At 45.5% G+C, this 19260-nt stretch overlaps 1 protein-coding gene and 1 non-coding gene across 2 annotated transcripts in view; both read right to left on the bottom strand.

The window, feature by feature from the left end:
- LEPR (leptin receptor) overlaps nt 1-19260 on the bottom strand; it is a 101249-nt gene that overhangs the window by 9501 nt on the left and 72488 nt on the right. The window contains exons 12-18 of the mRNA XM_038752672.1: nt 17677-17876; nt 14109-14257; nt 13306-13468; nt 13118-13200; nt 6348-6564; nt 2971-3153; nt 1138-1233 (exon numbers count right to left, since the gene is read on the bottom strand). Of these exons, the coding sequence (XP_038608600.1) occupies nt 1138-1233; nt 2971-3153; nt 6348-6564; nt 13118-13200; nt 13306-13468; nt 14109-14257; nt 17677-17876 (1091 nt within the window). The remainder of the gene's footprint in view (nt 1-1137; nt 1234-2970; nt 3154-6347; nt 6565-13117; nt 13201-13305; nt 13469-14108; nt 14258-17676; nt 17877-19260) is intronic.
- LOC119933949 lies at nt 3420-3557 on the bottom strand. Its single transcript, XR_005452816.1, has one exon. It is a non-coding gene; the product is annotated as a small nucleolar RNA SNORA7 (small nucleolar RNA).

The following is a 19260-nucleotide window of genomic DNA, read 5'->3' as shown; positions in this document are numbered from 1 at the left end:
GGGACTTGGGGGGCTTCGATAAATATCATCAGTGAGCAACAAGGAAAAGCCAGAACAGACACTCCTAGGCTGTGGAAAAGAACATGGAAAGAGGAGGATGCTCAAGAGTTGCCCTGCCCTTCATTCCCCAGAGCAAACAGCTGGTCAAGGGCGCCCAGCTCTGCTCTCAGACCCTTAATTATTGAGGATTCTCATAGCCCCTTTTCTTCTCTCCCTCCTTCTCTCTTTCCCTCCTTTCTAACTCACCCAACCACATTCATTGAAGCAGTGTGGCCTAGTGGATAGACCACAGTCCTGGGAGTTAGGAAGACCTGGTTAACCACTTAATAACAATAATAATCAATAATAATAATAATGGCACTTGTAAAGTGCTTAGTATGTGCAAAGCACTGTTCTAAGTGCTGGGGGGATACAAGGTGATCAGGTTGTCCCACGTGGGGCTCACAGTCTTAATCCCCATTTTACAGAAGAGGGAACTGAGGCACAGAGAAGTTAAGTGACTTGCCCAAAGTCACACAGCTGACAAGTGGTGGAGTGGGGATTAGAACCCATGACCTCTGACAACCAAGCCTGGGCTCTTTCCACTGAGCCACGGTTGCTTCTATTACTAATCATAATGATGGTATTTGTTAAGCACTTACTATGTGCCAGGTACTGTTCTAAGCACTGGGGTAGGTACAAGGTAGGTTGGACACAGTCTCTGTTCCACATGGGGTTCACAGTCTTAATCCCCATTTTACGGATGAGGGAACTGTCTGCTATGTGAAGTCACTTCACTTCTCTGAGCCTCAGTTACCTCATCCGTAAAATGGGGACTAAGACTGTGAGCCCCATGTGGGACATGGACTGTGTTCAAACTAATTAGCCTGTAGCTACCTCAGTGCTAAGTACAATGCCTGGCACATAGTAAATGCTTAACGAAATGCCATTAAAAGTAAAAAAACAACCCACAGATCTGAAATTCCACAGAGCTGAGAAAATTCCTGCAGCAAAAAGTTTCACTGAGCATCTCTGCTCTTTTTCTTTAGGCATATTTTTGTAATCACCAGAGAAAGCATCCCTACCCAGACGGCACCCTTACCCGGAAACGGGCCCAATGTTTAAACAGAAAGCTGAAGCTAAGAACAGCGGGTTTACCTCTGATGAACTGGTCGGTGGTTTTGGGTTTCCCAACTCCTTCCAGAAACACCGGGTAAAGAGTGAACTGGTACTTCTCAATGAAAATGAAGTGGTCTGCAAAGAAAATAGATCATACACATCATGGCTCAGTGGAAAGAGCACGGGCTGGGGAGCCAGAGGTCGTGGGTTCTAATCCCGGCTCTGCCACTTGTCAGCTGTGTGACCTTGGGCAAGTTACTTAACTTCTCTGGGCCTCAGTTCCCTCATCTGTAAAATGAGGATGAAGACTGTGAGCCCCTTGTGGGACAACCTGATTACCTTGTATCTACCCCAGTGTTTAGAACAGTGCTTGGCACATAGTAAGCACTTAACAAATACCAATATTATTATTATTATCTCCCAACACCTCAACGCCATCAATACATGCAGTTCTTTAACATGGGCTTTGGTGTCCTGGAAGAGTAGTAGCAATGGAGCAGTGTGTCTTATTAAGTGCTTGGGAAAGTATGACAGATATTTGAGAGGTGTTCCCTGCCCTCAAAGAACTTACATTTTAAAGTGAGGGGAAGGGGTGATGAACAGACATGAAAATATTTATAAATGATCCAAGTAAACAACTGACTTTATCGTTGACTAAGCCTATAGACAAAAGTGCAGAGGGAGGATCAAAATTAATACTTAAGTGCTAGAGTTGTGTTGTTGGGTTGGTGTGACTCAGGATATTTGGGAGTTAATTGGAGAAGGCTTCTGGGAGGAGGCGAGATTTTTGGGAGAGTTTTGAACGTGGGGAGGGCTCAATCTGTTGGACCTGGTGGGGAGGGAGGTCCAAACCGGGGGATCGATCAATTGATCGATTGGGAAGAGTGGGAGGGAAGGGATCGGATGGGAGAGTAAAGGGTGAGAAACACCCAGACGGTTAGCGGGGAGGAACTGAGACTGAGTGAGCCCACTGTTGGGTAGGGACTGTCTCTATATGTTGCCAACTTGTACTTCCCAAGCACTTGGTACAGTGCTCTGCACACAGTAAGCGCTCAATAAATACGATTGATTGATTGATTGATCTACCCCAGAGCTTAGAACAGTACTTGGTACATAGTAAGCACTTAATAAATGTAATTATTATCGTTATTATTACTATCATTATTATTGTCAATCAGTAATAAAAAGGCAGTATGGATGTTTTCTTTGAGAAAACTGTTTCTGCCGGGGGGAGGGAGGAAGAATCAGAGATGTTGACAGTTCATTCATTCATTCAATCGTATTTATTGAGCGCTTACTGTGTGCAGAGCACTGTACTAAGCACTTAAGTTCACAAGTATTCACACACCCACACCCACACCTTTCCCCAATTCCTTGGATCCACTGATGTGTGAAAATCGCCCTGTTGTATCTTCCCTCTGCTCTTCCCCTCTCCAGTCTCTCTACTGTCTTCTGCCCTACCTCTGATCCCAAGCCTTTCCGATTTCCAACTGACGTCCTGTTCCCTACAACAGCCATTTTCTGCAGCAGATTTTTAAGTGACTACTCTAAATGGTTGCCCAGTCAAACCTGTCTAAATCAGAGCAAATTCTCAATCAGTGGGGTCCGAATTCTTGAGGTCTTCCTGTAGAATTATGTGCCACTGGTACAGCTCGGAACACTGTCCGTGGGAATTTGTGAATCTCCGTTGGGACTGATTAAACCGACTGGAAGCTTTGTCAGGCCCACACCGTTCATTTTGTTTTCCTTTCGGAAGTTTCCACAGAAAAATGATTAACTCACGAATCTGGTCACCCGGGTCCCCTGGGTGAGCGGAAATGAGAAAGAAAAAGGAGCCCAAAAGCAAAGGAATCCAACAAATGTGGAACTTACCGTGAATATAATATTTGTTAATGTTGGTGGGCGCTTTGAGCCATTTCATTTCATTATCTTCATTAAGATTTTTCCATTCGATCACAAAGGACTTCAGGTTGTACCCGTGAGACGAGAGTACCCAGGAAAGAATCACGCAACTGCTGTTTAAAGGGTAAGCCCCAAGGGACTGCACGATGTCCACTGGGGAGGACGAAGACGAATAAAAAGAAAATACATTAAATCTTGTCTTATGCCGTTGAGTCATCTCCGACCCATAGCGATGCCACGGACATATCTCTTCCAGAACGCCCCGCTCTCCATCAGCGATTGCTCTGGTAGTGGATCCGCAGAGTTTTCTCGGTAAAAATATGGAAGTGGTTGACCGTCACCTCCTTCCACATGGTAAACTTGAATCTCCACCCTTGACTCGCTCCCATAACGCTACTGCCCCGCATGGGTGAGTTTTGACTTGTAGCAGGTTGCCTTCCACTTGCCAGCCACTGCCCAAGCTAGGAATGGAATGGGTAGGCCTCTGCTTGACTCTCCCTCCTGTAGCCAAGACTGGTAGAGTACTGGAAACTCTCCAGGTATGACCCTGAGAGGAGAACATTTAATCTAGGGTGCTTAAATAAGATTTAAAAAATGTTTCAAAGGAAGCAGTGTACCCTAGGGGAAAGAACCCGGACCTGGAGTCAGATGATTTGGCTTCTCATTCTGGCTCCACCACTTTACTACTGTTGCTTGACTTCTCTGAGCCTCAGTTTCCTCATCTATAAAATGGGGATTAATAATTATGGTATTTGTTAAGATAGGGAGAGTGATCGTCTGTTGGATATGAAGTGGGGGACGTGAACATATTTACTATTTATTTTGTTAATGATGTGCATTTAGCTTTAATTCTGTTTGTTCTGACAACTTGACACCTGTCCACATGTTTTGTTGTCTGTCTCCTCCTCCTAGACTGTTAATGATGTGCATTTAGCTTTAATTCTATTTATTCTGATGACTTGATGCCTGCCCACATGTTTGGTTGTCTGTCTCCCCCTTCTAGACTGTGAGCCCATTGTTGGGTAGGGACCGTCTCTATATGTTGCCGACTTGTACTTCCCAAGCGCTTAGTACGGTGCTCTGCACACAGTAAGTGCTCAATAAATATGATTGAATGAATGAATGAATGAACTTACTATGTGCCAGGCACTGTTCTAAGCACTGAGGGGTGGTGGGGGGGGGGGCGGATATAAGCAAATCGGGGATGGGGGAGAGGGCACGGTTCCTGTCCCCCATGGGGCTCACAGTCTTAATCCCCATTTTACAGATGAGGCACACAGAAGTGAAGTGACTCGCCTGAAGTCACACAGCAGACAAGTGGCAGAATGGGATCAGAACCCATGAAGATTATGAGGCCCATATGGCTGTGTTCAACCCGTTTATTTTGTATCTACCCAGCGCTTAGTACAGCCTGGCACATAATAAGAGCTTAACAAATACCATTAAAAAAGTAGAGTGAGTCATGGTTCTAGTGACCTGCAAAATACAGGAATCCTCCATTACGCTGCTCTACCCAAGGTTAGCAGTCTTCATTAATTCCATAAAAATAATACACTGAGCAAAACATTGCTAAAGGATATCCTCTCCTAGGAAACAATATAAAGTAAGTTAATGCGTTCCCAAGATCCAAAACGTGGACCCAAATAATATAAATAACTTAAAATACTTCGATGAAATTGTCCGGTAAATATAGTTACATTATCAAATAGCCAAGGAGGTTTTTTTTAGATCTAGGGAACGCATTGAAACACTTTTAATTATTTCCTACGGGAAAACAGACTTAATCTAGTGCTGTTTTGCTTAACACTCTATTTTCATAGGATCAGTTAAGAGAGCAAACTAGTCTGTAGCTGCATCGTACTCCTCGATAAGGGTGAAACCATTTTTACAACTACAGATGTAGAAAGGCAGGATATAACTTTCCATGATGCAATTGGTTATATTAGCAGTAATATAATGATATATATTATATAATAATATATTTAGAGAAGCAGTGGCTAGAGCCCAGGCTTTGGAGTCAGAGGTCATGGGTTCAAATCCCAGCTCCGCCAATTGTCAGCTGTGTGACTTTGGGCAAGTCACTTCACTTCTCTGTGCCTCAGTTATCTGTAAAATGGGGATTAAGACTTTGAGCCCCCCCCACCATGGGACAACCTGATCACCTTGTAACCTCCCCAGCGCTTAGAACAGTACTTTGCACACAGTAAGTGCTTAATAAATGCCATCATTATTATAATTATTAGCAATAATAATAATGAAGAATAATGGTTTAAAATAATAGTGGCATCTGTTGAGCAGTTACTATGGGCCACTAAACACTCGGGTAGGTAGAAGATAATCATGGGGCTTATGGCCTAAATAGGAGGGAGAATGGGTACTAAATCCCCATTTAACAGATGCAGAAACTGAGGTACAGAGAAGGCAAGTGACTTTCCCAAAGTCCCACAGCAGGCAAGTGGCAGAGCCAGGATTAGAACCCAGGTCCTTCTGATTCCCAGTCCCAGGCTCTTTCCACTAGGCTGACCTGCTTCTCACAATTACTCAGGAGAATTATGTCAGAGACTCTTCCCCTGTGACTCCTGATTCCAGGAAATTCAATCAGGATGGTGGAAATAACCAAGCACAATGCACCCAAATTAAATAGTAAGACCATCTATAGCCACGGGTACGGCAGCTAATCTATTCTTTATGTGGGGTTCATCTTGTGAAGCATAGCCAAGTGGGTAGAGCACAGACCTGAGAGTCAGAAGGATCTGGGTTCTAATCCCGGCTCTGTTGCAAATCTGCTGTGTGACCCGGGGCAGGTCATTTCTCTGAGCCTCAGTTCCCTCATCTGTAAATGGGGATTGAGATTGTGAGTCCCATGTGAGACAGGGACTGTGTCCACCTTGATGTGCTTGTCTCCACCCAGTGCTTAGAACAGTGCCCGGCACATAGTATGTGCTTAACGGATACCACAATTACTATTACCTTGACTTTAGCAGGAGGTACAGCAGCTGGGGAAAGGGAAGAGAATTAGCTTTAGAAACACTGGTCTCAAAAGAGAATAGGGTTTCAAAAGAGAAGCAGCATGGCTCAGTGGAAGGAGCAGGGGCTTTGGAGTCAGAGGTCACGGGTTCAAATCCCAGCTCCGCCACTTAGCTGTGTGACTTTGGGCAAGTCACTTAACTTCTCTGGGCCTCAGTTACCTCATCTGGAAAATGGGGATTAAGATTGTGAGCCCCACATGGGACAACCTGATCACCTAGTATACTCCCCAGCGCTTAGAACAGTGCTTTGCACATAGTAAGCGCTTAATAAATGCCATCATTACTATTAAAAGGGAAACGGCTGCTGGGAGGCCTTACCCTCACTGATGGGCTGTGAGAACGTCAAGTTGAAATTGGCCGAGGAAGAGCCGACGGAGTTGGTGGCGATGACGGACACGGTGTGGGCCTGCCCCGTCCAGGGAAAGGTGGATTTGGTGCCGTTTCCTGCGTCGTGGGTCCAGGTCACTTGGTTGGACGTCTGATGATGCACCCAGTAGCTTCTCACGCTACACAGAGACTGGTTTCTCGTCAGCGGCTGCGGAAAATAGCCCCCGACCCCCGACCCTGCTGTCAGAGAAGCAGCATGGCCTAGTGGCTAGAGCACAGGCCTGGGAGCCAGAAGGACCCGCCTTCTAATCCCAGCTCTGCCACATGTCCTAATCCCGGCTCTGACAATTGTCAGCTGGGTGACCTTGGGCAAGTCACTTCCCTTCTCTGGGCCTCAGTTACCCCAACTGGAAAAGGGGGATTAAGAGTGTGGCCCCATGTGGGACAGGGACTGTGTTCAACCTGATTATCTTGTATCTATCCCAGCACTCAGAACTGTGCTTGGCGTATCATAAGTGCTTAACAAGTACCGTTATTATTATTATCCCCTTCAGGCAGCCCAGCTCAACCCAGCACAACCCACGACTGCTTCTCTCCTTTAACCCATTCTGCCAATAATTATCTCTGTTTGGCTTGACAGTAGTGAGGATGATATTTTTGTTAAGTGCTTACTGTGTACCAAGTGCTGTGCTAAGCGCTGGGATGGATACAAGATAAGCAGGTTGGACCTTGTCCCCGTCCCGCATGGGGCTTGCAGTCTAAAGTGGGAGGAAGAAACAGATTTTGAATCCCCATTTTACAGATGAGGAAACTGAGGCCCAGAGAGGTTAAGTGACTTGCCCAAGGTCACTCAGCAGGCAAGTGGCGAAGATGGGATTAGGAACTAGGTCCTCTGACCCCCAGGCCTGTGCTCTTTCTGCTAGGCCACGCTACTTCCCGTCGGTCAATCAGTTGTATTGATTGAGAGCCTAATGTGTGCAGAGCACTGTACTAAGCACTTAGGAGTACAATATAACGATATAGTTTGTGCTGGCTGTGTGTTGTTTGTCAATCTTGTCTTCCCTTTGGTGAGTCCAGTGGAAAGAGAGCCACTCAGGGAATTGGGAGACTGGGTTCTAGTTGGGGGTTTGCCTAAAGCTTGCCAACGTGGGCAAATAATAACAATAATGATAATAACTGGTGGTGCTTATATAATAATAATAATAATAATAATGGCATTTGTTAAGCACTTACTATGTACAAAGCACTGTTCTAAGCGCTGGGGGGGGGATACAAGGTGACCAGTTTGACCCACGTGGGGCTCAAAGTCTTAATCCCCATTTTACAGACGAGTTAACTGAGGCTCAGAGAAGTTAAGTGACTTGCCCAAAGTCACACAGCTGCCAAGTGGCAGAGCCTGGATTAGAACCCATGATCTCTGACTCCCAAGCCTGGGCTCTTTCCACTGAGCCATGCTGCTTCTCTTATTTAAGTGCCTTTTTAGGTGCCAAGCACTGTACTAAGCAGTGGCGCAGGCACAAGATCATTTGGTCAGATAAATCAGGTAAAGACCGCACTCCCAGCATTTAGTACAGTGCTCTGCACACAGTAACTACTATTCCTACTATTGCATGTGCTTTGTTTGCAATGTGCTGTGCCCCCATCTTCTCAGTCAATCCATCAGTGGTATTTATTGAGCGCTTACTATATGTAGAGCTCTGTATTCAGTGCTTGGGAGAGTACGATCCAATAGAATTAGCAGACACGTTCCCCGCCCGTAACGACCTTACAGTCTAGATAGGAAGACAGACATTAATGTAAAGAAATAAGTAATTTACAAAATGCAATTTAAAGATATGAACACAGGTCTTTGGGGCTGGTCTAGGTTTGGGTGGGGGGGTGAACATCAAATAGCCACGGGTCACAGATCCAAGATAGATTGGAGCGGGTCATGGAGAACCACAATTTCTACCACACTGCCTCCAGAGACCTAGCACTGGTTTTTCCCCAGGCTTCCACTGACTTTTCCTTCCCCTTTGCATCAGCTAAAAACATTTCCTAACTGGTTTCCAGGACTCCCCGATTCCACTTTCCACCTTATCTATCTGCTTTTTTCACCCACTACTTTCCAACCTGCTTTCTTCACTCCTCCGAAGAAAACCTGCCAACTGCACTTCCTACACCTCAACTCCCCCCTCTCCATCCTCTGGCTTCCCCTCATCTAAAGCAGCCCTGCCCCCCAAATCCAGCAGGCTGCAGTTCTCCTCATATTCAAAGACCTCCTAAAATCCCACCTTCATCCAACAAACTTTCTTGAATAAACTCCCAATCCCTGAGTCAAATGAGTCCGCAGCCGCCTCTAAACATTCCTCAGCTCTTGTGAACATAGAGATAATCAGTTGGATGTTCAAGGACTCGTTCCAATTTTTCTATTAGAATTTTTATGCCTGTCTCTCCTGTTTAACATGTAAGCTCCCTGTGGGCAGAGATGTCTTGCAGATGTTATGCATTTTCAAGTGCTCAACTTAGTATAGTGCAGTATATAATATTATTATATTATTATTATTATTATTAGGTGCTCAGTAAGTACAGTTATTACTATAATAATACTAATGGCATTTATTAAGTGTTTACTATGTGCAAAGCACCGTTCTAAGCGCTGGGGAGGTTACAAGGTGATCAGATTGTCCCATGGGGGGCTCACAGTCTTAATCCCCATTTTATAGATGAGGTAACTGAGGCACAGAGAAGTTAAGTGACTTGCCCAAAGTCACACAGCTGACAATTGGTGGAGTGGGGATTTGAACTCATGACCTCTGACTCCAAAGCCCATGCTCTTTCCACTGAGCCACGCTGCTTCTCTAACTATATTATCTAACGCTCAGTCTAACTGAGTCACAATCTCAACAGACAGGAATGAAACTTGTGGTTCTGTTTCAACCTCTGGCCACAGGCTATTATCTTTTAAACAATTCCCCAACCCCCAGCTGAGCTCCTATTTGTTTTTCTTTTTGCACTATTTGCTTAGGACCCACTCTGCTCAGCCCGTGCTGGTTCTTTCATTCATTCATTCATTCAGTTGTATTTCCTGAGCACTTACAGTGTGCAGAGCACTGTACTAAGCTCTAGGGAGAGTACGATATAACAAGAAACAGACACATTCCCTGCCCACAGTGAGCATGCAGTCCAAACAGGGAGACAGACATTAATATAAATAAAAGTACAGATATATATACAAGTGTTGTGTGGCTGGGAGGGGGAATGAAGAAAGGGAGCGAGTCAGGGTGATGCAGAAGGGAGTGGGAGAAGAGGAAAGGAGAGCTTAGTCAGGGAAGGCCTCTTGGAGGAGATGGGCCCTCAGTACGGCTTTGAAAGGGAGGGAGAGTCATTGTCTGTCGGATATGAGGAAAGAGGGAGTTTCACGCCACAGGCAGGGTGTGGACGAGGGGTCCGCCACGAGAGAGATGAGATCGAAGTACAGTGAGAAGGTTGGAGCGAAGTGTGCAAGCGGTAGGGCAGGGGGGATTCTGGTATAGCTCTGGCCTGATGGAGGGGGAAACAGAATTTAAATCTACACTCTTCCCCATCCCTCCCCAGACCCCCTTCCGTGGTCTAGAACACGCTGGCCAAATAGATGAATTTCAGGCAAGGAATGTCCAGGTTTCACCTTTGGACCTCAAAGGGTCAGGGGGTCCGGCTGAACAGAGTGCGGATGGGCTACTGATGGCTATCGGTATGAGAAGAGAAGCAACTGCTTAGAGAAACAGCATGGCTCAGTGAAAAGAGCCCATCTTTGGAGTCAGCGGACATGGGTTCAAATCCCCACTCCGCCAATTGTCAGCTGTGTGACTTTGGGGAAGTCACTTACCTTCTCTGGGCCTCAGTTACCTCATCTGTAAAATGGGGATTTACTGTGAGCTCTCTGTGAGATAACCTGATATCCTTGTAACCTCCCCAGCGCTTAGAACAGTGCTTTGTACATAGTAAGCACTTAATAAATGCCATTATTATTATTATTATTATTATCAGCCCTCGCCAGTGGAGTGCTTCTAAACACTGAGCCCCCTTTCATGGGCAAAATCTGTGAGCGTCCATTGCTCGTCCTTTCTGAGGATGGGGCATGGGTGACGTTTAATGCTGCCTCAGTTGGAACTGTAAATACGTGATTCGAATGGAGAAGAATAATGCAGCAATGGCATTATTTATGGACAAAAGGCAGAGTCTGGATTGAACATCGTATTGATGCCTTCTGGTGATTCCCAGTTTCAACAGACAATTGGGTAATCGCCCCCAGAAACAAAGTGAACGGTCGATATTCAAATATCCATGCTGTGGATGAGAGTTGCTATTTTTACCCATCCTCTGCACCTGAGGATGTTTACTTGGATTATCTGCTTTGTAAATATGTTTATGCCTGCCTCTCTCATTAAGGTGTAAATTCCATGTGGATAGGGATTGGTGTCTACCAACAGCACTGCATTGTACTCTCCCAAATGCTTAATACAGTGCTCTGCACTAAATAAGCACTCAATACATATCATTGATTGATTAGGGACAGGGAACACTTCTCTATTTTGTACTTCCCAAGTACTTAGGACAGTACATTGCACTCAGTGGATGCTCAATAAATACTGTGCTTTCTAGCCCCAGATTTCCTAATTTCTTACCTCAGCTAAATTCATGCAAGTTAAATGAACTGATCCATTTTGAGAGAGAGTGGTTATCCTTTCAAATCTGCATCTACCTGGCTGATTTCACTTTCAACAGAGCAGTGTGGCTTAATAGATAGAGCACAGGCCTAGGAGCCAGAAGGACCTGGGTTCTAATCCTCCTCTGCCACTTGTCTGCCATGTGACTGTGGGACTGGCACATAGTAAGCGCTTAACAAATACCATTATTATTATTCACTTTTCTGTACCTCAGTTCCCTCATCTGTAAAATGGGGATTAGGACTGTGAGCCCCATGTGGGATAGGGACTGTGACCAACCTGATCATCTTGTATCTACCCCAACACTTAGAACAGCGCTTGACACATAGTAGTGTTTAAAAAAATACCATCATCATCCTCAGGTTTCCCTTTTCAGTTTCAATGCTTAGCACAGCACTTTGCCCTCAGGTGCTCAGTCAATACCACTGACTGATCGGCATCTAATTTTAGTTGCCTTTAGTATATGGCAGAGATGGGAGCATAGATTGTTCTACAGTGTTGTTAAACAATCAAATGGAAGATTTTCCTGCTCTCTCAATCATTTACATGTTTTCATCCAAATACTAATAACGCTGGTATGCAAAAGTGCTGTGCTAAGTGCTCAATTAGTCACAAGGTAATCAGATCAGACAGATTCCCTGTCCCATAAGGACCGCCCGGTCTAAAGGTGGAGAGGGGAAGTATCTTATTCCCATTTTATAGATAATAATAATAATAAATATGGTATTTGTTAAGCGCTTACTATGTGCCAAGCACTGTACTAAGCTCTGGGATGGATACAAGCAAATTGGGTTGGACACAGTCCCCTGTCCCACCTAGGGCTCACAATCTCAATCCCCATTTTATAGATGAGGCAACTGAGGCACAGAGAAGTTAAGTGATTTGCCCAAGGTCACACAGCAGATAAGTGGTGCAGCTGGCATTAGAACCCATGATATATTTACATATTATCTAATATTATCTTATATCATATCATCTTGTACATATTTACTATTCTATTTATTTTATTTTGTTAATATGCTTTGTTTTGTTGTCTGTCTCCCCCTTCTAGACTGTGAGCCGCTGTTGGGTAGGGACCGTCTCTCTATGTTGCCGACTTGTACTTCCCAAGTGCTTAGTACAGTGCTCTGCACACTGTAAGTGCTCAATAAATATGATTGAATGAATGAATGACCTTCTGACTCCCAGGACCGTGCTCTAACCACTAAGCTATGCAGCTTCTCTAAGGAAACTGAGGCCCCAAGAGGTTAAGTGTCCTGCCCGAAGTCACATAGCAGACCAGGGAAAGGGCAGGAATTAGAATCTGGGTTTTCCGACTCCGATTCCCCTACTCTTTCCACTGCCTTTTTAATGGTATTCGTTTAGCCCTTACTATGTGCCGGGCACTAAGCACTGGGGTAGATAAAAGCTAATTCAATTGGACACAGTCCACGTCCCACATGGGGCTCAATCAATCAATCAATCGTATTTATTGAGTGCTTACTGTGTGCAGAGCACTGTACTAAGCGCTTGGGAAGTACAAGTCGGCAACACATAGAGACAGTCCCTACCCAACAGCGGGCTCACAGTCTAGAAGGGGGATACAGAGAACAAAACCAAACATACTAACAAAATAAAATAAATAGAATACATATGTACAAGATAAATAAATAAGAGAAGCAGCGTGGCTCAGCGGAAAGAGCCCGGGCTTTGGAGTCAGAGGTCGTGGGTTCAAATCCCGGCTCCGCCACTTGTCAGCTGGGTGACTTTGGGCGAGTCACTTCACTTCTGCGGACCCCAGTTCCCTCATCTAGCTCACAGTTTTATCCCCATTTTTCAGATGAGGTAACAGAGGTCCAGAAAAGTGAAGTGACCTACCCAAGGTCACACAGCAGACAAGTAGTGGAGTCAGGATTAGAACCTAGGTCCTCTGACTTTCAGGCCCGGGCTCTCGGTGCTTTCCTCACCGCCAAATTAAAGTAACTTTTGGGGACCACAGAATTCAGAGAATCATCGCTCACAAGAATGAAGCAGCGATGCTTACAATCGAGAGGCAGAAACCTAGCGAAGGCAGCAGAGCCGAAAGCGTTATACCTTCCAGAATAAAGTGATATTTCTCGCTTTCTTCCCGGGGTCCTCTTGAACGACTCTCCAAAATTCAGGTCCTCTTAAAGGAGCTGCAAAATGGCACAACAGAAGTCCAGGCTGTCAGTGGTTCCCAGAGGGGGAAGGTTTCCAGGAAAAATGGCGCGCCAAGTACGTTCACCAGAATCTGGGCAGACCTTTAATGTCCCTGACGAACGTGGAGACTGGATTGCTCCAATCACTCCAGTATCCCATCCCGTCCAGCCTCTTGCAGCGAACTTGAACGATGTACACCACACAGAGGTCCAGAACCTCTATGCTGGCAGATTCGGACTTGGCCCTAGGGCTATGGAAATGCGTCTGCCAAACAAGACACACAAAAATAATGATGGTGTTTATTAGGCACTACTATGTTCCAGGCACTGTACTAAGCGCTGGGGTGGATACAGGCATATCGAGTTGGACACAGTCCCAATCCCCATTTTACAGATGAGGGAACTGAGGCACAGAGAAGAAGAAGACTTATGGTATTTGCTAAGCGCTTACTATGTGCCAGGCACTGTTCTAAGCACTGGGGTAGATACAAGGTAATCGGGTTGTCCCACCTAGGGCTTCACAGTCTTAATCCCCATTTTACAGATGAGGGAACCGAGGCACAGAGAAGTGAAGTGACTTGCCCAAGGTCACCCGGCAGACAAGTGGCGGAGGTGGGATTAGATAGAACCCCCTACCTTCTAACTTCCAGACCTGTGCTCTATCCACTATTCCTGTCTGATTAATCCGATCAATCAGTGGTATTGAGTGCTTATTATGGGCAGAGCACTGTACTGAGCGCGTGGGAGAGCATCATACAGGAGAATTTGCAGACACAGCCCCTAACCAGAACGTGCTGATTAGGGTCAGTGCTGCTTGTCAAAAACGCGTCTGAATTAGCAAATGCTGTAAATGGGTAGTAGCACTGAAGAACACAAACATTCGGCTCGAAAGTCCAAAATTATACCTTCCACTGCACGTCTTTTCCCCGCCCGGCATAGCGGATCTGAAACTGCAGATGGTTCTCAGGAAAGGTCGGTCTCTCCCAGCTTACATTCAGCAGGCCCGTGTAGACGGTGATTTCTGCTTTAATACTGGAGGGAGGCAGTGGTTTTACTAGAAATTTGAAGACAGCCTTTCTTATTATCATTAATACTAAGGAACGTTGGTCAGACATTCACAGTGCCCTCCACTCAATCCATCAACGGTATTTCCCATGTGCCTATAGGCAGAGCACTGTGCTAAGCACTTCGGGAAGTACGCTCTAATAGAGTTGGTAGATGTAATCCCTTCTCTCCTTCTCCAGCCCAGCCCGCACCCTCCACTCCTCTGCCACTAACCTCCTCACTGTGCCTCGTTCTCGCCTGTCCTGCCGTCGACCCCCGGCCCACGTCCTCCCCCTGGCCTGGAATGCCCTCCCTCCACCCATCCGCCAAACTAGCTCTCTTCCTCCCTTCAAAGCCCTACTGAGAGCTCACCTCCTCCAGGAGGCCTTCCCACACTGAGCCCCCTTTTTTCTCTCCTCCTCCCCATCCCTCCTGCCCTACCTCCTTCCCCTCCCTGCAGCACCTGTATATATGTTTGTACAGATTTATTACTCTATTTAGTTTACTTGTATGTATTTACTATACTATTTATTTTGTTAATGATGTACATCTAGCTTTATTTCTATTTATTCTGATGACTTGACACCTGTCCACATGTTTTGTTTTGTTGTCTGTCTCCCCCTTCTAGACTGTGAGCCCGTTGTTGGGTAGGGACCGTCTCTATATGTTGCCGACTTGTACTTCCCAAGTGCTTAGTACAGTGCTCTGCACACAGTAAGCACTCAAGAAATACGATTGATTGAATGAATGAATAAATGGTCCCTGCCCTGAAGGAGCTTACAGTCTACAGAGGGGGACCAAGAGGTTAAAATAGATGACAGTTAAGGGAAAGAGTAAAGTATTCAGTCATTCATTCAACCGTATTTATTGAGCACTTACTGTGTGCAGAGCACTGTACTAAGCGCTTGGGAAGTCCAAGTCAGCAACATATAGAGACGGTCCCTACCCAACAACGGGCTCACAGTCTAGAAGGGGGAGACAGACAACAAAACAAAACAAGTATAAGGCTAGTCACATAAGTGTTGTGGGACCAGAGTGGCTATCCAAGTGTTGGACTACCAAACTCAAGACGAGATTGCCAACTGACCAGGCCCACCCAGAAAAAGGATCAGAACAGAGCTGTGGGAATGATTCAACCCAACTCTCCTCAGTTTATTTATTATATTATTATTATATAATAATATATACTAATATAAATATATAGTAATATAATTATTATATTATATTATTCATTAATATAATGTTTGTCTCCCTCTCTAGACTGCAAGCTCACATTGGACAGGGAATGTGCCTGTTATACTGTTATGTTGTGCTCTCCAAAGCACTTAGTACAGTGCTCTGCACACAGTAAGTGCTCAATCAATATGATTGACTGATTGACTGACTGATTGAAACTGAAGCCCTGGTCCTCTCCGTGGTACAAGAATACACCCAAAACACCTAAATTGTAAATTCGTTGTGCCTACCGACTCTGTTATATTTTACCCTCTCAAGAGCTTAATACAGTGCTCTGCACGCAGTAAGCGCTCAATCAATATGATTGATTGATAGTATACAATATAACTCCGGTATATTGTACTTTCCCATGCATTTAGTACGGTGCTCTGCACATGGTAAGAGCTCGATTAATGCAATTGATTTGTTGATTGACTGACAGTGTCCTCCATATAGGTCACTCAGTACAAACAGGGCAGCCCTTTCAAGGCATCGCTGTGCCCACACAGTGTGAAATACACACTTTAGGGGTTGGGAAGGTGGTGGGGGGAGGGGGGCAGCTTGCAAAAGAACTACCTACTTCCTCCAGACTGCTTGTTAATAATAATAATGATGGCATTTATTAAGCACTTACTATGTGCAAAGCACTGTTCTTAGCGCTGGGGAAGTTACAAGGTGATCAGGTTGTCCCATGGGGGGCTCACAGTCAATCCCCATTTTACAGCTGAGGGAACTGAGGCCCAGAGAAGTGAAGTGACTTGCCCGCAGTCACACAACTGACAAGCGGTGGAGCCGGAATTTGAACCCATGACCTCTGACTCCAAAGCCCATCCTCTTTCCACTGAGCCACGCTGCTTCTGCTTCAATCCTGATTTCACCTGTAATGTGGGAACCTTGGTAAATAGTGATCTGCACACAGTTCGCGTTCAATAAATATGACTGAATGAATAAAGCAGCTGGAGTTTTCACCAAGTGAAAAAGTTAAACTAGTCAAAGCCCAGGCTTTAAAAGTTCCCCAAATTAAATGTGTGAGTGCATTTATGAGTGTGTGTGTGTGTGTGTGTGTGTGTCTGTGTCTGTGTCTGTGTGTGTGTGTGTCTGTGTGTTCATGTTGGAGAAGCAGCATGGCATAATGGCTAGAGCACAGGCCTTGGAGTCATGAGGTCATGGGTTCTAATCCCAAATCCACTACTTGTCTGTTGTGTGACCTTGGACCAGTCACTTCACTTCTCTGGGCCTCATTTTCCTCATCTGTAAAAATGGAGACTGAGACTGTGAGCCCCACATGGGACATGGACCGTGTCCAATCTGATAACTTGTACTGATCCCAGTACTTAGTGCAGTGACTGACACATAATAAGCGCTTAACAAATACCATTTAAAAAATCAGTCAATCGTATTTATTGAGCACCTATTGTGTGCAGGGCACTGTACCAAGCGCTTGGGAGAGTACTGTACAATAGAGTTGGTAGACACATTCCCTGCTCACAAGAAGCAGCATGGCTCAGTGGAAAGAGCACAAGCTTTAGAGTCAGAAGCCATGGGTTCAAATCCCGGCCCTGCCAGTTGCCAGCTGTGTGGCTTTGGGCAAGTAACTTAACTTCTCTGTGCCTCAGTTACCTCATCTGTAAAATGGGGATTAAGACTGTGAGCCCCCAGTGGGACAACCTGATCATCTTGCAAACTCCCCAGCACTTAGAACAGTGCTTTGCACATAGTAAGCCCTTAATAAATGTCATCATCATTATTATTATCTATCCAAAGAAACAAACAAAAAAATCAGGAGCATATTTACAGTTTCTGTATGGAATTTCATTTCCCTTAATGGTCTGAAGATAATTCCCACAGAATGGAGAAAACCTATTTTTCAGCCAAAGGTTGGAAGCTGGGGTGGGGGACGTACAGTTACTTTCTCCAAGACACTAAGCCGGGGGCTGAAAGCAAAGTACGATTTTTAGACTGTGAGCCCACTGCTGGGTAAGGACTGTCTCTATATGTTGCCAACTTGTACTTCCCAAGCACTTAGTACAGTGCTTTGCACACAGTAAGCGCTCAATAAATACGATTGATGATTGGCAAGTTCAGAATGGTGATTTCTATTTACCGTCCTGCAGGGAGAACACATTTTTCCCCAACGGCCACCATTAGCCCCGATAAACGTGCCGTCCAAACCCGTTCTTGGAAAAGGAAGTCAGAAGAGAAGGCTCTGCTTACCCAGAGAGTCGGGAACCACGCACTTTCGTGGAGATTCCAGGGTCCCTAATGGGTGACTAATAGTTATCCACATTGTGTATCCCGACAAGAGGTAGATGGGTTGAAATGTGCACTCATAAAAACCGTTGTTCTGAAAACGGCAATCTTTTGCATCCGTGGCGTGGTGAGCGCTCGGAGAGTCAGCACAGTAGAGACTGCTCCTTGAAGAGAGATGAGAGGCGTCCGTTAGAGAGGAGTCCTCCTCAGAGCCCCACTGACACTAAAAGCACCCAGTCGAAGGCGGCTTCTCGGAACCTCTGCCTTCCCCATCACTGGACCAGCCCCAGGAGCTGACTTTAGTTTTTGTAAAGTGCAACATCTCTGTGGGGTAGGGAGTGTAACCTTCTTAGCCCCATTTTCCAGAAGAGGCAACTGAGGCCCACCAGGAACTGAATCCAGCTAGCCACGGGAGCAGAGAGATAATAACTGTACATATTTATTGTGCATATTTATTCTATTTATTTTATCTTGTTAATACGTTTTGTTTTGTTCTCTGTCTCCCCCTTCTAGACTGTGAGCCCGCTGTTGGGTAGGGACCGTCTCTATATGTTGCCAACTTGTACTTCCCAAGCGCTTAGTACAGTGCTCTGCACACAGTAAGCGCTCAATAAATACGATTGAATGAATGAATGAATATTTGTTAAGCACCTACTATGTGCCAAACACTGTACTAAGCGCTGCGGTAGATACGTGATCATCAGGGACCGCCAGGGGCTCACAGTCAAAGTAGAAGAGAGGTATTGAGCCCCACGTGGGCAGGGACTGTTTCCAACCTGATTTGCTTGTATCCATCCCAGTGCTTAGTTCAGTTCCTGGTACAGAGTAAGCACCTAAAAAATACCACAATAATAATAATAATAATCCACATTTTATAGTTGAGGAAACTGAGGCACAGGGAAGCTAAGTGACTTGCCCAAGAGCACACAGCAGGTAATATATCCAACAAATAGTCTTGATTGAGTACTTTTTGTGTGCAGAGCTTAGCGGCGTGGCTTAGTGGAAAGCCCGGGCTTGGGAGTCAGAGGTCATGGGTGCTAATCCATCCTCTGTCACTTGTCAGCTGGGTGACTTTGGACAAGTAACTTAACTTCTCTGTGCCTCAGTTCCCTCATCTGTAAAATGGGGATTAAGTGAGCCCCACTTGGGACAACCTGATTAGCTTGTATCTACCCCAGCGCTTTGAACAGTGCTTGGCACACAGTCAACACTTACCAAATACCATCATTATTATTATTATTATTACTAAGCACTTGGGAGAGTGCAGTACAAGAGGGTTGGGAGACATGTTCCCTTCCCAGAAGGAGCTTTCAGTCTACAGGGGAGATATTTGGCATTCTTTAATGCTGTTGGTGGCCACCTTGAATAAACCTTAGGCACTGGGAAAACTGGGCTCTTAACCAGAACAGACACTGAAAAATCCCAGCCAGCACCAGTCTAGTCTATTGTTCAGTTGAAATGGGAGTGTCTTCTTTAACTGGCAGATGCAATAACAGAGGATGCCACTCTGGTGGTTTGCAGGCCCTACTGAGAGCTCACCTCCTCCAG

The sequence above is a fragment of the Tachyglossus aculeatus genome, chromosome 10, assembly GCF_015852505.1.
Source record: "Tachyglossus aculeatus isolate mTacAcu1 chromosome 10, mTacAcu1.pri, whole genome shotgun sequence".
NCBI classification, from domain to species: domain Eukaryota; kingdom Metazoa; phylum Chordata; class Mammalia; order Monotremata; family Tachyglossidae; genus Tachyglossus; species Tachyglossus aculeatus.
This window is presented reverse-complemented; position numbering and strand designations above follow the sequence as displayed.